The following is an 18,294-nucleotide window of genomic DNA, read 5'->3' as shown; positions in this document are numbered from 1 at the left end:
GCAGGGGGCGCCAGAGCGGCGCGGCCCCGGAAGGCGGCGGGCGGCGCGGCCGGAAGTGGCGCCGGGCGGGGCCGGGCGCACGCGGGAGGGCCCTGTGCCACCGCCGGCGCCATGGCGGAGCGCATCGAGCAGCGGCTGGAGGACCGCGTCCCGGAGCTGGAGCAGCTGGAGCGGGTCGGGCTGTTCACGCGTAAGGAGATCAGGTGAGGCGGGCGGGGGCCGCGGCGGCGGGGCTGGGTGCCCGGCGGGGGCAGCGAGGCGCGGCCGGGCTCGCTCCGCTCGCTGATTTCCCCCTCCCGCAGGGCCGTCCTGAGGAAGGCCTCGGCTCTGGAGTACAAAATACAGCGGAGAGCCCTTCGGAAGGAGGATTTTATTAACTATATTCAGGTAGGCTTTACTGATGAGCGGAGCGTGCTAACTCACCTTGTAGGTCCAGGTCAGTGAGAAGTTAAGGGGTTTTGTAGTTACCCACGTAGGAAACAGGCTGCTGCTTGAGGCCTCTCCTCACCTGGCCCGTACTGTTCTCTCGTAGTGGTTTATCGGCACATACGTGTTATTAAGATACACCAGAGCATGAAGCATAGCCAGGAGTTGGTGCCTGAGTTTGGGATGAGAGAGACTTCTTTCTTGTTGTGACTTTTCCTACAGTTTCTTCTCTCTCCAGGGATGCAGAGACCCCAGTTCCCTGATGTGCTGTGCAAATTGTAGTTAAGTGTGGTTAATTTTTTGTGGTGTTACAAGTTTGGCTTGTGCATTACAATTCTAGGAATATGTGGGGTGCTAACAGCTCAAGTCTGAAATATTATGTGCAATACAAATACTCAACTTTAATATCAGTGTTAGAAATGTAGAAATCTGGCCGAAAAATTGTTGCTTATGTTTTCCTGGATGTAATTTTTATTGTCCACCTGATTAGCTATGAAAACTTGATCTGTATTTTTATCTTGCTGTTATGTATTTTCTCATTTGCTTTTAAATGTTTTTTTTTTCCCCATTCTAGTATGAAATTAATCTGCTCGAACTGATCAAGAAAAGAAGAGCAGTAAGTTTGCCAGTTATTTAGAGTGCAAAATACTTCATGCCAAATTTTCTATTGCAATAAAATTAATACTTTTTTTTCCCTCCTAGCGCATTGGATATTCATTTAAGAAGGATGAAATTGAGCACTCTATTCTGCAGAGAGTCCATAGCCTCTTCAACCGTGCTATAGGAAAATGGAAAGTAAGTTTGTTTGTTTGTACTGCTAGGTTGAAAAATGTCCTTTTGGTGTGTAAAACTTATCTAGATATCATTGCCACCAAATATTTGCAATAACATAGAAGAATGTAGTAGAAAAACTAAGTGGACGTTTTGTCTTACAGTTAGCAGTAGCCTAGAAGTAGATCATTCATGTCAGATAGATGGTTTTTGTACACAATATTTTGTCTTTTCTGAGTCATTAGTCCTCAACTGTCTTGAAACAAGTATTACCACGTGAGTTTGGTCTTTCTGCTTGCAAGGACTAGAAACAGAATGAGAAGAACTTTCAGCTGCTTTAGGAAAAGATTGTCTTGACACATTTAATGATAAAACCTAAATGAAGTGCCTAAGGAACCATTACAGTGAGCTCTCTGTTAAGTTCAGTCTAGCAGATTTGTGAGGGTGTATCTTGAGATGGGAGGGTTGGTTTTCTTTGGGTGTTTTGCAAGAATTTGAAGATTTGGAAAAAATAAAAAAGGGAAATTGAGATTCAAAATTCCTTCTCTTTGCATGCCAAGTCGTCCTACCAAGGGCACATTGTGTGCTTGTCAATGTGCAAGTGATTTTGTGCTTGCCTCATTGTAAGGTTGATTCTCTCCCCCTTGCATTTCCAACAGGACGATGTCCAGCTTTGGCTTTCACATGTTGCATTTTGCAAGCAGTGGGTGAGTTTTCAAAATGCTAATCTTACCTGAGTTGAGATACTGGATTGGTGTTTAATCAGGCATCTGGAACTTGAATTACAAGGCAGGGGTGCAAACTTTACTGCCGCATGCTGTAATACTGAAATAATTTTGATAGTATTATTGGAGCTGCCTGTGATTTTCACTGATGTATGTAGGTGTAGAATTTGACTCAGAATGAATTAGTATGAATATTGATGCTTGCAGGTGGCAAAGGTGAGGCTACTTGCATTGAATCTGGAGTACGATTTGGTTTGGGTGAATCGTAATATTGGTTATACCTTCTCTGGAATAAATGGATCACCTGTGAATTGTGATTTTGTTCTAAAATCTTCTTATAGTGGCTGTGCTGAAAACTATAATTCTGGCAATTCTGTACTCTTTAAACTTACCTGTTCAAGTTTTACCATTGTCATTAGCATTCAGTCATTCTCCTTCCTGTACTGAAGCAGGTGACCATGTCATAGTAATGCAAGCAGCCAAAGAAAAATGCAGTCTTTACCTCAAAAGCAGTCAGTGAGACTATGGGTTTGTGGCTTAGGCAACGTTTGTGTTAGCTGTGTAGTCCAGAAAGGTTTAACTATGCTAATCTAGTCTGGTAACATTTGAAAGCTGATCAATATTGAACAAATATTAGAAATTTTCTACTGAAGAAAAAGGAGCAGAGAAATGTCTTTTCCAGTACAATTGCATTACAACTTGTAACTTTTCATAGTGAAACTTTGGTGCTGGTGGTTCAGTTTGGTGCTAGAGTGGGTAAAACAAAACTTCTTCTTTTACAGAATGCAAAACATCAGCTTAGTAAGGTGTTTTCTACCATGTTGGCCATTCATCCCAATAAACCAGGTAAATAAAACAATGGCGAGTGCTGCATAAATGACTGAGTATAGGATGTATGGTGTTGGTTTAAGTTCTTACAGATCTCAGTTCAAGCTATTGGGGTAAAGTTCCTACTCTCTTCTCTTTGCCTTGCTGCTGCTTCACAGAGAAGGGCTTTGACAGGGATTGTGCCGAGCAATCAAAAGATGATGTGAAGTAGGAGTCCCCATGGTCTGAGTGACCATTTCCCCAGTAGACTGGGGACTACGTAAATGTTTCAGAGATAGGAGATGTTGAATACTCATGGCTGCATTTTGGCTTTTGAAGACATTGTACACCGTTGGATCTGTAGATATACAAGATTAAACTTCCTGGATCTGCTTAGCTTTTAGTCCTTTAACTCGGTTTTACATGGGAGATAATCAGTCTTATTCCATTGCTGAGCTCATGGATTATGTTGGGCTGGGTACATTGAACAAAAACAACCTGTGCATCTTGGAGAGTAGCTTCAAAATGGGTTGTCATGGCCAGCCACTTGCTTTGCCTTAAAATGAATGTATTTGTATTGTCTGTTGCAGCACTGTGGATTATGGCAGCAAAATGGGAAATGGAGACCCAGCTTTCCTCAGAAAGTGCTAGGCGCTTGTTCCTTCGTGCTTTGCGCTTCCATCCAGAGTGCCCAAAGCTTTATCAAGAAGTGAGTTCCTGCTTTTCTTCTATGATCAGTTATTTGGTCAATCGGAGCAAATCAGTCCAGCATATTTCTCGCATCAGTCTGAGAAAACTGGAAAAAACTTGTTTCCCCATCAGTGGGGAAATGTCAAAAAGTTGTTGTTGTTTTTTTTTTTAAGAAAAAAAAGCTACTTTGTACTGATAGCATTTTTCAGTTGTGTAGCAACTGAGTTTAGTATTTATAGGGTTTTACACTGTTTAGAGATAAAAGTGTTAGAATTCCCTTCTAAAGTACTGTAAGCTCTGCTAGGTCATAGTTCTCTGGATTAGGTCTGGCATCCCTAGACTTTGCTAGGGAATGTGGTTTTCTTTGAGGGCAATTTAAGGTTTAAGAATGACTAGAAAGTGGTAATTTCTACATACGGAGAATTTCTGAGTAAATATGTAGGGCAGATAGCTATATGCACAAACCTTTACAAACCAAGACTCTTGGACATATGTGGGATGTTGGCAAAGTCCTGATTTGTAGCTCCTCAGAGCTTGTTGTACCACGTTTGTGGACTTCGATGTTTTATGATTTATCCCCACCCCCACCATAATTTCATTTTACTCTCTCTTGCAGTATTTCAGAATGGAGCTGATGCATGCTGAAAAACAGAGGAAGGAAAAGAAAGCATTTGAACAAGCAAAGATGGACTTGGTAGGTCAGCTGAACTTAATTAAGAGAGATTGTCTGCTTGCATATCACATCTGGATGCATAGTTTCAAGGGATCTGTATTAATGGTTTATTTGAGAACAGCTTAGAGAAAGTTTTTGTTCATGTCCTGTGCTTGCGTTAAGCTTTTCAAGTGTTGGCTGATGATCAGCTCAAATGCTTCATACGCTGATTTTTCTTTAAATTTTTAAAGTCTTTTGTTACATCCCCCAGTTTGAAAGTTAATAGTAATTTCTGGAAAGGAATCATTAAACTTACTGTCTCTTAATTTCTTTGTTGCCGACTTGTGCGAATTAGATAAAGATAGACTTAGATGAAGAAAAACTTTAATATCATCTTCTGATAGTTTTTTCCATGTTTGCAAAAATGGTAACTGAGAAAGGAAAACAACTTTTTCAATGATGTTATGCTTGTTATTGCAGGGGGAATTCAATTATTCTGAAGAGATTCTCAATGGGGAACTGGCTCGCATAGTCTACAGGGATGCTGCTCAGAAAATCAAAGGTGATTTAACATTTCTTGTATTTATTCAGTAGGAAAATTGTCACTTTTAACTCAGCTCTGCAGTAGGTAATGCAGATAGACTTAGCTTCAGTGTACACACGAAGATATTTTCAAATACACCATTTCTTCAGTAGAACATAGATAATGCCAAAGTATAAATAGTGCAGATAGTTCTGATTTAGTAACTGTTCTGCAGGATGACACCTCTTCGAGTACCACAGCTTTTGGGCTGAAGTGGCATAGGGGCTGGGCTTGCAGTCTCAAAACTTGTTTGTTTAAAAAAACGGAGGACAGTGTGGAATTACACACCTTTTTTGCTTTGTTGTTTACTGAACATTAGATCACAACTAATCAGCTAGCACTAGCAACAGAAGTAAGAATTCAGACTAATAATGAAACAGGTTAGATGATTTTAAATTAACCAGGCTTGGTAAAATTCACCCATTTTATTGAGAGAATTGGGTAAAATAACTGCGAAGTAGTAGCAGGTGTCTTTGAGAAACCATGATAGATGGGGATATTTTGGAAGACAACAGGCAAAATATAATAACAGCATTGAAAAGCAGAAGGGCAAAAGGGCATTAGAGGAAATGACAGAAAGAGTTGGCTTAATTTAAATTCCTGGAGAAATACTGGAATAAATAGGTATACAAATGATTTGTAAGTACCTAAAAATAAGGAGGTGAGTAATGGTTGTTAGGGATTCACAGTGAACTAGTTATGTCAAGTCATGTCACTTGGCATTCTCACAGATAAGTTATGGAGATACAAGATGGCTGGATACAATTAATTGACATATACTGTGTGCAGCTTTAGAGAGGTCTGTCCTAAATGTGGAGCTTTCTGTGTTTTCATGGCAGAGTCAAATGAAGGAGTAGAGGAAGTGCCGATTAAATTTGCAAGTGGAACCAAGCTGGAAGGATCTGTAAGCATGTCAGGGCAGGACTAGTTTATCAATATGGAGTCTGGAATGTCGTGCCTTTCATGGCTTTTTTTGTGATTGGGTAACGTGAAATTGTGAAGAATATAGTCAGTCAATCAACATCCTAACACATGGCGTATCATATGGGTGGAACACTGAGATTTACAGGAAAGAAAAAGGTATCTATCTAGGCACTTAAATGTTATCTGTGTCTTGACAAAAGCTTGCAAAGATACATCCATTGCACACTTGCCATTTCTGTAATACTCCACTTGATATTTTTTTTTCTCCTTTTGAAATGTAGGTGTTGAGTTCCATCTGGCTGTGCTTTCTGTTGCAAAGCTCTTTGATTTTACCCAAGATTTGCAAAAAGAAATTCTTGAAAGGTGAGGTGTGGCTTTGTGTTGTTTTCTTTTTTTTTTTTTAATTTTGTTTTGTTTTTTAAGAAACATGTTCTCATAACTTTTCTAATTTATAGTGGGTTGACAGGTTAACAACTAAAGGCTGTTCCTCTAGGGAAATAGAATGTTAAGGCCTATGTGAAATCCTTTAAAAAAAACCCAAAACATGAGGCAAGCTTGCTTTTTAGAAAAGGTTACGTGTATCTAACTTCAGAAAAGGCTTTGAGAAGCTGCTAAGAAAAACTTAGATAAAATACAGTTGTCACTGAATAATTGCTACACTTAGTTTCCATAAATTTACTGCAGGAACTGTGGATTTATCTAGTGTACTTTGTGGGTTTTTTTGCATCTTTAATTTCTCCAGTTGTTCCTCTCTCAAAACAAAGGTCTCTCTCGAAAGAAAGGTCTGTCTTGAAAGCTTCCTGTCTAGTTCATGCAATTACTGGAGAATATCCATACCAAATAAAAAACCAAAATAGGCTAATATTTTGTCTTTCTCTTGTGGAAAGGTAAAATGTTTTTTCTCTGACATTTGATTACTTAGAAATGAAGTACATTTCTATACCTGTATAAGAACCCTTCTAAACCTACTTGCAAAAGAAGAATGGCCATTGAGGGGTATTACAGACATGGTGTGTTTAGTTTGCAGACCAAGTATGCTGATGATCCTCTTACATGGGACTACATGGCCCGTCGTGAGCTGGAGCTGGGGTCCCTGCAGTCGACAGAACACACCACAAAACAGATGAAAGTATCTGAAATGACCCAGAGAGAGGAGCGGTGCTGTGCTGTCTTTGAAGAGGCTGTGAGCGCAGTCCCAACAGGTGAAAAGTTCTGCCTGCGATTTAATATCATTTTTTCCTGGTATTTTAGCTTACTGTATGCTGTGAAAGTTTTGAAGTAGGTTGTTGGCAGGCTCTACCACACCTAAGAGAAGGCAAGCGGTTTTTAGATGCTACCTTTTGGGGATTTATTTTCTGGGTTATTTGGGTTATTTTCCAATGTGTTTATGCTCGTGAAGGAGCTGCTTATCTGAAAGTGGTTTTTGTTGCTTGTTTGCATTTATTAATGTGATTTAACCAATGAGGAGAATAGAAGCCCGCAGATGAATAGAGGTTTGGGAGTTGTAAACAGATAAAGTTTCCTGTGTAAAGGAAACCTGTAGAATTCAAGTATATTGCTGGTTTGCTGTGAGCAAGCAATGTTTTTGAGTTGCCATTGGAGGGGATATCCAATATCTGGCATTGTCCTTACTCTCAAAGGAGGCTCTCAAGGGGCTGTCTGTGGAGTGGACTCAAACTCACTGCTTATATAGCCTTTGAAGACAAGGATTTTCTCGACTGCCTGTGAGTGTCCTCACTCTTGCAGGCCCATTGAAAACTACAGGCAGAGGGTGTACTGAATCAATTGTGACAGCATGCGCTGAAGCCTCAACTGAACTAAGAACTTGGTGCTCTTTAGAAAGAGTTACTGGCTGCAGCTTATACTGGGAAGCTGTTTTTAAATATTAATGTTATAAATGTAGTGTCTCTTTTATAATATTTGTGCGTACTCTGGTGATTCTGTGAAGTGTGATGTTGTGCCTTTGGCTCTACAGAGGACATGTGGAAATGCTACATCACTTTTTGCTTAGAGAGGTGTAACAGGAAAACCAACAGTGAAGAATTAAAGCAAAAGGTAAGAGCGTATTAGGAAATCATAGTAACAAATCATTCCTATTTTTACTGACTTCTGTAATCTGTCAGACAAGGAGCAAATATATTTTGACATTTTATCAGAAATACTTACTTGTGGCCATCATTAAAGATCATTTAGTCCCCATCTGAGGGGATCACTTTTCCTGTCAGGCTCACATGTGGTCTGCCTGAACGTGGATAACTTGGGCATAAACCAGCCTTGTCAGTAAAGTACAGTGACCTCTTTGGATGGAAGTTAAGAGTGCAGACTTGTTAATATTTGCTGATAGTCCTGCCAGCCTGTGCCTGTTCAAAGGAAGGGATGAATTAAAATGACTTTTGCAAATAAGACTGAGTAAAGTTTGGTGCTGGCACGTGGGCACCTTAATTACACATCTATACTTGAGTATGACTGAATTAACTAATCATCCTGTGCAGTGTGGTTCTCTTTTAATACAGTACAAGAACATTGCTATGTTGTTCCTTAAGGAAGAAGTGTAATTCAAATGCTCAAATTTCCCCTTTATCTTGGAATGTGTGCAGGTACCTAAAGCATTAGATACGTAACTCTTACTGAATTTCAGTGACATGTTGATACACTAATCCGGTGGGCTTCTTGTAATGCTGGGATCCGGTATATGCAGGAATAATGCTTGTTTTCTTCTTCTCTGTTGGTTCTAGAGGCTGGACAGGACACTGAGTGTGTTCAACAAAGCCCATGAGTCCAGTTTGCTGCCAGAAGTTCTCTATAAGCAGTGGGTAAGAGCTGATATAGAAAAATAGATGATGAGACTGTCCTGCATTGCTTGCGTGCTTATCTTGACCCTTTTGAGTAGATAGAAAGGTGGGCAATGTTGTGTTCAAGGCCTTGCTTTTGTAACAAGGTATTACAAATCTCTTGTGGTGATCAGCTGTATCTGCTGGGTTTTAGCTTCAACTATTACTGGAGTCCAACCTCTTTGAGAAGGCTACGGAGGTGGCAGAAGCTGCAACTAAGCGCTTCAGCCCGTCAGTGGAAGTGTGGCAGATGAGGCTGCAGGTGCTGATCCAAGTGAAGAGTGACGATGTGACCGAGTGTTTTGAAGAAGCCATTAAGCACGTGAGATCTAAGGTCTGTGCTGGCTTTATGGACTTGCATGTATTAGTCTTGGGCTGGAAACCTTTGATACTTATTTGAGGTGTTTTTTTTCCTTTACAAGGCATTAAAAGTCCCTAACCATTTTTAAGGTCAAAAATAAGAACTTGACATTTCACATGCATGTTGCATTCAGGAGCATTAGGGAATTGCAAATTCACTTTATATTCACAATTTTAAAGTCTGAATGCACACAGGTGCCATTTTGCATACTCTTCTAGCAGTCAGCTGGTGTCCTTTGTGTCTTACTTGAAAAATGTGTTTCCTTTTCCTCACTGTCCTGATATATTGTTTGTGTGTGTGGTATTTCAAGCCTTGAATTAGCTATGTGCTCTCTTACTGTTCCATTTCAAACCCTGGGCACAAGGAGTTAGGAGAGGAAACAAGGAGGTTATTATTTCTTTCCTTCTTGTTGTTCTCAGAAGTTACCTTTGTACTGCAGTGTTCGGTGATGCAGAAGAACTTTTCTCTCATCCCTGGCAGCATGTCTTGCAGGTGTCAGCTAAGTCATATTTGTCCTATTTTTTATGGCAGCTGTAATACAGAACCTGGTGGATGTGTTGCTGTAAATCAGAGCCACTGTATTTCAGTAATTTGATTTATCTGCTGACCTTGTAGGGCACTTTGCCATTATGGACCCTCTGGGTGGAATGGAGTGAAGGCACGAACAGCAAGGAAGACACGGAAGCTCTCTACCAGGTACTTAGCTAATAGAAATCTACTTTTTATGACAGTGTGTAAATAAACGTGAACAATGTGTGTGGATGGAATGTGTAACAAATGCTTTATACCACAGTTCCTTCGTGGATGTGTTGATATCAAAGAATTTCAGTTAAAACTGTATGTTACCAAAAACAGCTGGACATAGGCTCATAAGCACAAATGTCGTTCCCATGCTTCTAAAACATCTAGATGTTTGTAAGCACAATCAATGATGGACTCTTACTTTTATTTTGTGGTCTAGAATTTTTGCTCTGTTTTCAGATAGCTAACATAAAAAAGAGAATTTTCCAATCTCTGTGAAAACATCAACCTTGTTACAGAAAACTCAAGCATAAAACTGGGACTTTAATCTCACTGTAAATTCCTTGAATAGCTTAGGGCAAAACATTTCCTCTTTGCCTGGCATGTTGGGGTGTTTGGTTTTTTCCCCCTATTTACAACATAAAACACGTATTTCAGGTGGGAGCTTGAATTCAGTTGTTTGTAGAGCATTGTGAAACCCTCTGTGTGAAGGACGTTAGGGAAATGCCAGTTGCCAGCTGTATGGAATATTGGAGGAGATGTGTATTTCAGGTTACAACTAATACTTTAATTTGAAAACGATTGGATGTGTTACCTAATGCTGTCTTTCAGACATCATTTGGGATGCTTTTGTCCAGTACTTTGTCTCACTTACAAGATCTGCTTTATGTCAGATGCCTAACTTGGGAGAAGGTACTATTTCATAGAATCATAGAATAGTTTGGGTTGGAAGGACTTTTAAAGGTCATCTTGTCCAACCCCCTTGCAACAAGTAGGGACATCTTAGATCAGGTTGGTTTCTTCTCCCTTGTCTTTTAATTGTAGCTTATGTGGTTGGTTTAGTTTTTGTTACTTTTTTTTTGCCTTTTAAACTTGCAGAGATCCTTACGTGCCACAACTCCTGCTGAGTCTGTGACTATGAAAGAAAAATACCTTGACTGGACTTACAGAAATGGTGGTTATAAGAAAGTTAAAAGAGTCTTTACCAGGTGATCAATAAAACCTTCAAACCTGATTGTTCTAGGGCATATGTTAAAAAGTTTGAAGTCTAAACTTACTTACTTTTTACTTCAGCCTGTGTGAAAATCGTCCATTTTCACTTGACTTCTTCAGGAAGATGATCCAAATAGAAAAGGAGCAAGTAAGTTGTTGAATATCCAATTGGTGCCTTGTATTTGTAAAATACACTTCTAACTTTGGATTTAAATAGGAAACAGAGGGCATACGAGTAGTGTCATTAGTTTGTGATCTGTTCATATTTGTCTTCTCAAGTTGATTCATAGTATGTAATACAAAACCAAGTTCCATGCTAATTAATCTTTGGCAGTGTGCATGTGCACGTGTAATTTACCATGACTCACTTTCTTTGTAAAAATGTAATCAAGCTGCAGATTCCCTTCTGTAGAAAATAAATGGCCTTTTAATACCTTCCTTTGTTAGGAATCCTGCAAAATGCTTCATCTGAGAGAATACTATGAACGTGCCTTGAGAGAGTTTGGTTCAACAGATTCTGGTAAGGTGATTTTATTTATTTATTTATTCATTCATTCAGTGCTGCCTCTTTTATTTCCACCCATTTCAAAAGGTAGCTGTTTGTTCTGCCCTTGTGATTGCTGTCATGCAGAGTGGAGCTTACTTCTGTGCCATTAAGTGCATGACACACTGCAGCAAGCCTTCACTTTCGGTCCAGGGTCGTTGTTTGCAGTAGTTCCGCTTCAGCAGAACTACTAACAAATAAGGTTTTGAGACTGGCTGGCGTAAGAGATGCACATCACCTTTAATTTTGTTTTGTGAACAGTGTGGAGCTACGTTTTTTATAATCAAGATTTCTGCAGTATTCCTTTTAAGAAAGTAAACAGCTCAATTATTGCGGCATTATTTCTTAAGACATCATTGTTCCAGCTGGGAATAGAACCCAGGCTTTTGGTCCTCAAGGGGCAGGGGGTTGTAGTTTCACACAGTAAACCCCATCATGCTAACATCAAGGACACTAGCAAAAAGAGGGTTTCTAGGTTAGGGTTGGTATGTTTGTTAAGTAATATCTAATCAAAAGATAACCAGAACTTATATTTTTCTTTTAAAGATCTCTGGCTGGATTATGTCAAAGAGGAGCTAAGTCATCCCCAAGGCAAACCAGAAAACTGTGGCAGCATTCACTGGCGAGCTATGAAGATGTTGCAGGGAGACCTGGTGGAAGACTTTGTTTCCAAATACACTTTATTGCAAACTGGACATTTATGAAAAACTATAAATAGTTACAACATGACAGTGCAGCTTTTTTAAACTTCTTTGTACAAAGGTAAATATGTGCCTGGATCATATTAAAGTGATTTACCTTCTGTCATATGTGGAAAAAAAAAAAAAATCATCTGCCCCATTGCAGTTGTTTCTAGTGTTGCTTCTGCCAGTGGCAAGTTCAAGTGTACAGTTAGAGGAGAAAACAAAGGCATCTCTGAGGGCGTTCTTTGTTGAGACTTCTGCGAGCAAACTCTTCCTTCTGCCTAAACATTCAGAGGGAATAGTCGTAATGCATCAGCTTTTACACTCTGGAAGGCTAATATTACAGCACATAAATGCAGAAAAAAACCCCAAACCATAGAAACTACACCTGTGGGAGATCTTTGTATTGTACCAAGTTGAATAATGAAAAATGGACCACTGGAGAAACAATCTGTAAAATGATGGTATTTATTGTTTCCTAACCTTGTAATCCTCTTTTCAAAAAAAAAAACCCCCAATCTCTGCAACTACTTTGCATTGGTATTTGCATCCTAAGCTGTAATTCTGAGAGTGACTATGAAATGTAGAGGGGAGCTGAGATCTGTTACAAATGTCCCTAATATGACAGTAGAAGGTTTGGATTTATGCTTCAACTTTATGTCCACAATGCCTGAAAAATGGGTACCAGGTTTTTGAGACAGTGCTGCCCTTGGCTGTTTGCAGAGCCGTGTTTGCTCATTAAATCAGCATAAACGCTGTCCTCAGACCTACAGAGCACGCCTAGGGAATGTATAGGAGCGTGCAGCCATCAGTAATTTCCCAATGACTGAATGGTGACATAATGATAATGCAGAGCCATATTTCTTTAAGATTTTTCACACAAGTGGAAACTGCCTTTCCTCTCAAACCACAAATTCCAGTAACTAGCTGGGAACAAGGTTTGGAGCAACAGCCTGCTCGATTGTTGCCTCTGTGACATGGGAAGTATGTCCAGTTTTGTTATTCCCAAGCTTTTAGCCTGGCCATCTTCCATCTCCCCACTAGTTCTCAGCTGTCTCGTGTCTGGCATTGTGCTTTCCCCCCAGCAATCACTCCTCTTACACTCTGCTTGCCCTTTATTATCTTACTCCCTGCCCTGAATCTCTTGTCTTGCTTCTTCCATTGCACAATGAAAAGCTTTTAAGTACAAGGTCTGGATCTTGGGGGGTTTTTTATTGGGTTGTTTTTTTGTTTTTTTGTCTTTTCAGTCTAGCAAAGCTGATACCTCCACCATTGCTGAAAGTGGGCTTTTTTTTTTTTAACCCCCTGTTCTGGTTCCTTATAGAGTGTTGCCCCTCTCTCCGCTGCCTGTAGCCCCTTTGAGCGATAGGCGTTTCCTAAAAGCTCCTTTAGCCGACACCTGCTCCTGAAGCACCTGCCTGATCTGTCAGCGCAGGTGCTTCCCATCTCCTAATCCTTTCTCTGAGCATGCTTCTAGCACGAGGCTTTGAGGATCTTGTTCTCTTTTGGCAAGATTAAGAAGCCACAGAGCCTGGAGGGGCACAGATATTTTATTTACAATTCATGAATGTACAGGTGTTTTCTTACAGCTCTTGGGTCTGTATTTCTCTGCCTCTTTTCCCCAGTTGTTTCAATTGCTTGTTTCTGCCCTTAAGTCAGACTGTTTTCCTCTCTCCCTGGACAACATCTCCAGTAGCAATAAAGGAGTTATGCATTATGCGTTCAAAAAATCCCGGTAGCGGCGGTCCCTGCGCGGAGGCGGGCGAGGGGGGTTCAGGGGCGCGGGGGGTCGCAGCGCCGCTCGCGCCGCGGCTGAGGCGGGAGAAGCCGGCGCTCGCGCTGCGGCCGGAGGCTCGCGCCGCGCCTCAGTTCCCGCCTCTTTCCCGGCCGGGGTCGCCCCGAGCTCCCTCAGCGGGAGCCGGGGCACAGCCGTTACGTTCACCGGGTTCGGCAGCAGCCGCCCTTCGTCGGAGACCGCCCGCCCGCCGGTGCCCGTGGCCGCTGGCTGCCTCGGGCGCAGGCGCTGCGGCCGCGCCCGGCGCTGAGGGGCCGAGCGGCTCCGGCAGGGCGGGAAAGCGGGCGGGCACGGAGGGACCAGTGTCTCCTCATGGCGGCGCAGCCGGACGCTTCCTCAGCGCCGGCGGGCATGGCGCGGCTGCTGGCTCCGCCGCCTTGGCAGGTGCGGTGGGCTCCTGCGGGGCGGGGAGCGGGCGGGCAGCGGAGGTGGCGGGGCCCGCCGGTACGGGCTTGTCCGGAGTGCGCGGCGCTCTGCCCTTCTTGGCTGGCCGCGACCCCTGTCAGCAGGCCCGGCCTCAGGTGTGCCGCGCTCGGCCCTTCGAGCACCTGGGAGCCGGGCTTCCCGCACCCGGTGCCCTGGGCCGGGGCTGTCCTTCACCAAATTCATCTTTGTTGTAGTGGAAGTGGCGGGGATAACTCACCCTTCCTTTCCTCTCCCTTGGGCACCATGAAAGCAGTTGAGGTGTTACCTTCTGCGCTCCAGCTGCGCATCCGCCATCTTCCTCCAGCTCCTCAGGGCTGCTGGAGGGCCTGGCCCTCTCCTGTCTCCTCAGCAGGTTGGCTCCCACAGGGTGGTTAGTTTGTAGTCTTTGGTGCTGGTACTCATTCCACTCCTTGTGTCTTCATTACCTCTGCAGCTTTCACAGTCTGCTGCCGTTCCCAAATGGGCACGTTTTGGGTCAGTCTGGGGACCCATTCCCAAAACTCAGGGTGGCAGCAGGATTATGGCCGTGACTGGCAGTTCTGTATTCGCTGCTGCCTGGGCTGACTGATGGCAGCAGCAGGATGAGCCATCCCTCGGCAGATTTGCTTTCTGAAGTGAAAGCCTGTCTGGTTTAAAACCTCTGATTCATCAAGGGAACAAACAAAACAGGTCATGCTCAAGGGCTCAGAAATACTTAAATGCAGTAGAAGTTGCATGAGCCTTATTGAAGGAATCAATGAAAGGTGCTACTGGATTCTTTAAAACTGTTTTGTAGGCGATGGCTGCTGCCATTAAATCTGCAAGCTTTGAGGAGGAACAGCATCCTAATAAAAGAGAAACTATGATCTGGAAGCCCAGAAAAGGTAAGCCTAAAATATTGGGACAAAACAAAGCAGATGGTGAGTCATGAAACTTACAGTATGCTTAAGGAAATATACTTAAAACTCTTTGGTGATGCATGGGAAATGCCTCTTCAGTTACTGCACTAAATTATTTCCATGTAGATATTTGTGTGTGCCTAGGTACAAGAGTAATTAATCAATACTACCAAAAATCCTTTTCTATTTGTATGTTTGTTTTTTTTAAAACCAGACCTGTGGTTTTTCAATGTACCTATTTTTAAAAAATACCAGCAGGTGAATGTGGTGAAACAAGACTGCTGGGTCCTTTGCCCTAGTTTAAAGAATTATTTTCCAACAAGAGTCTGTGGAAAATCCTGCCTTGGGCTAGTGCTGTGATGCAAGCCTGTGTCCAGTGTTCCCCAGCATCTGAAACCTGAAGCAGCACTGTGGTGATATTACATATGTAAGAAATGGCATATATTATAATTAGATTAGTAGTCACAAAGTCCATTAATATCCCTGTCTGAATTATTGCATGCTAAGGATTTATTTGTTCCTGTTTATTTCCTAAGTATCTCTATTGGCTCTTTCTACTGGTTTTAGAATGTTTGCTGAAGAATATTCCAAATGTTCTTGATAGCAAGTCTGAAGAAAGTGAATTCTCTGATATCTCTCATGATGAAGATGATGTTAGTGGCTCTCCTGTTGACTCTGTTCATATATGTCCTCACCTGGAAGACTTGGGCGGTGAAGACTTGGGTGGTGAAGTCTCCAGTATGCCTGAGGCTGTAACTTTTCCAGAGCTGCAAACTGCTGCTGTGTACGAGGCAGAGGACTGGGATAAAGAATTGGAGGACTCTGAATGTGATCGTTATGGTGAGTACAAATTTACTTGTGCTTCATTTGACTTTTGGATAGTATGTGATTGGAGGTAGGTGCTTTGCAGGGGAATGTATTTAAATAACTCCATGTTCTGTTTTGGGAGGCAGTTTTTTTGTTGTTGTTGACCTTGTGGATTTGTAATGCATAATTTTGTTGTCAAATGTAGGATTTAAAGGCAGTGTTGTGAAGTTCACATGAAATGCTTGAGCACTTGAATTCTTAGGGAGTGGAATTGTAAGGAGAGGAATTGAATGTGTGTATTGAGTTTCTCTGGAGAAGGTAGGACTCAATAGTGTATCTTTGTTATTCTAAAGCAGAAGAGAAAGGTACATGGAGTGTAGGAATGTAACTTTTTTGTGCAGAGTTCCTCCTTTCCTCCAAGAAAATTCATCCAGACTGTACACTTTAATGTCCCTCTAGAGCACGGAGTTCTTTGGAGGGGAGCAGTACAAGCGCTCAGTCTCCGTCCTGAATACGGTTTGTTGTTGCTTTTGCTGTAGGGTTTTTTTTTGGGTTGTGTGGTAGGGTTTTTTGTTTGGTTGTTTGTGTTTTTTTTTTTTGCTTGTTTGTTTTTTTGAAGCTCGATCCTTTTAAGTGGTTGTGCATGGGATCAGTCCCATGGACAGAAGCAGTTTCATTCACATCTTTAGAGTTGTATTAATCCTCCAGTTTGTAAACTGTTTTACAGTGACTGGTATTGAACCGAGAGCCTCAGTCTCCCATTTGCCAGGCTGTATGTTAGGGGAGAACAAGTGGATGGAGTTCAGCCAGCACTGGCGACCTGCTGTGTCTTTGTTGACGCAGAATAGCACCATTTCCATTTTCTTCTCATTAATGTGTATCTTTTGTAATTAATACAAACACTCCTTTCTTTGCTTAGGAAGTATCAATTCTCTGCTTATTTTAATTTCATAAATGGCTGTTGTATTCAAATTCCATTGTTTGATAACAGAAGGAAGTGGGAAAGTTTTTGCAGCCTTCCTATGAAATAATTCTGATTTTAAAATGGAAATACAGTGGTGTTTTTTCACACTGGGTAATCTGAGAAAAAGATATTTCCTTTTTGGATGTTTCCCTGTCTTCCATCCTTGGCTTTCCTTTTAATCTCTCATCTATTCAAATTTATGAAATGTTTTCTTTTATTTTTTTTTTACTGGAACTGTCACAAGTTCTATTATTTTCCTGTATTTAACTAACTCATCCCTACCTGTAGCTTATGCTCTTCAAATCCTCACAAATTTAGTTGAAGGAAGCTGTGATTATGGGATTCGGGTGCTTGTGAAGGATACTGAGTGCAAGTGTCTGAGTTGTTAACTCAAAATTTAAAAAGTGCTTGGACGGTGATTTTATGGCTTTTAAAAAACTTTTTTAAAATGCTTTGATGGCTTGTTTGGCAGTGCTACTGGAAAGCTGACACATGGATATACTGTGTTGTGTCCTCTGGTGCCCCATACTCTGGGCTTTTCATTTGCTCAGTCCTTTTGGTGTCTGCTGGCTAGAAATCTTTTTGCTTCTGTTTAAGGACTTTGCCCTATTTTTGTGCTAGCTTGGTTAAATAACTGGCTTATTAGGCTTAATTCTAGCCTAGTAGAAATGTTCAAAGCTCGCTTTTACAGGACCCCACCCTTCCGTTCCCTCCAGTGACCCAGTTCTTAAAGGGTTTGGAGGGCTCCTAATTGGGATGTGGTTATGGAGCCAGCAGGAAGGGCGAGGGGAAATCAAAGTAATGGTTTCGTGAGCCTTTTATGCCTGGAGAAAACGTAGAACTGCATGCATTGTAAGAACTGGTGTTGGATGTTCTGAATCCAGGTATATCATTGAGCTTTTTGGAAAACTGTTTTGTCTCTGTGGCAAGAACCTCCCTTAAAATGAAGACATTGCCAAATTCAGCTTTCTGTTTGCTTTGTTTGTAGGTCTAATTCACGAGTGCTGACAGGTCAAATTGAAATACTTAACCGGAAGATGCTGTAGACCTGCAAAATAATCTGTTACTAGTGGTATAGTGTATCTCCCATGGTTTAAATCTTTTCTTTGATCTTCTTTAGATGCTGATGATCTCCACTGTGGAAGCTTTGAGGAGAATAGTCTTTTGGCCTCATACTCATGGCAAGAGGATTCGTTTTACAACCCAAGCTGTCACCATGCAGCTTGCTTTGCTTTTACACCACCATTTAGAATGACTGAGACTGGCCAGTTTGATGATGCTGATGAATGAGGTTGACCCTGGTCAGGACTAAGTTTGGCTTCTGACTTGGATTATGTTCTTCACCAATTGAGTCACGTCAAGGCCTTTGGCTTGCTTGCAGAGTTCTGCATAAGGCCAGAAATGCTGAACCATCTCCGAAGTTTTGCTTAGACGGCTGCTGAGCTGTTTATAAATTGACTATATTGACCTCTGGAAACACAAGTGCAGGTGCTAGCTGTAAGGAGTCAGTGTGCTTCTGGACTTTTTGTTTGTATTACATAGATCTACGTAGTTGCTAATGAGTTGCTTGAGAGGAAGTATTTAATTTCTAACCTTCAGCTTGTTTGCCAACCTTTGCCAGTTTTGACATGCTGATTCCTGTGTGTCTATGTAACTTGTAGTTTTCGTTCCTTTTCATTTGATGCTGTCACGT

General features: G+C 41.7%; 2 protein-coding genes across 2 annotated transcripts; both read left to right on the top strand.

Annotated features, from left to right (window-relative positions):
* Positions 1 to 69: 69 nt before the first annotated feature.
* On the top strand, positions 70 to 11,855 carry UTP6 (UTP6 small subunit processome component). Its single transcript, XM_068413179.1, has 19 exons — positions 70 to 203; positions 303 to 387; positions 1,001 to 1,042; positions 1,129 to 1,221; positions 1,857 to 1,904; positions 2,705 to 2,768; positions 3,320 to 3,438; positions 4,036 to 4,113; positions 4,552 to 4,633; positions 5,860 to 5,941; positions 6,599 to 6,780; positions 7,554 to 7,633; positions 8,314 to 8,391; positions 8,564 to 8,743; positions 9,386 to 9,466; positions 10,391 to 10,500; positions 10,586 to 10,652; positions 10,952 to 11,024; positions 11,595 to 11,855. The coding sequence occupies exons 1-19, from the start codon at positions 112 to 114 to the stop codon at positions 11,750 to 11,752; spliced, it is 1,794 nt and encodes a 597-aa protein (XP_068269280.1). The 5' UTR covers positions 70 to 111; the 3' UTR covers positions 11,753 to 11,855.
* A 2,008-nt stretch (positions 11,856 to 13,863) lies between these two features.
* Positions 13,864 to 17,891, top strand: COPRS (coordinator of PRMT5 and differentiation stimulator). The gene is made up of 4 exons (XM_068413613.1): positions 13,864 to 13,910; positions 14,728 to 14,815; positions 15,398 to 15,670; positions 17,722 to 17,891. The coding sequence occupies exons 1-4, from the start codon at positions 13,878 to 13,880 to the stop codon at positions 17,889 to 17,891; spliced, it is 564 nt and encodes a 187-aa protein (XP_068269714.1). The 5' UTR covers positions 13,864 to 13,877.
* The last annotated feature ends 403 nt before the right edge of the window (positions 17,892 to 18,294 follow it).

The sequence above is a fragment of the Nyctibius grandis genome, chromosome 15 (genome assembly GCF_013368605.1).
Source record: "Nyctibius grandis isolate bNycGra1 chromosome 15, bNycGra1.pri, whole genome shotgun sequence".
NCBI classification, from domain to species: Eukaryota; Metazoa; Chordata; class Aves; order Nyctibiiformes; family Nyctibiidae; genus Nyctibius; species Nyctibius grandis.
This window is presented reverse-complemented; position numbering and strand designations above follow the sequence as displayed.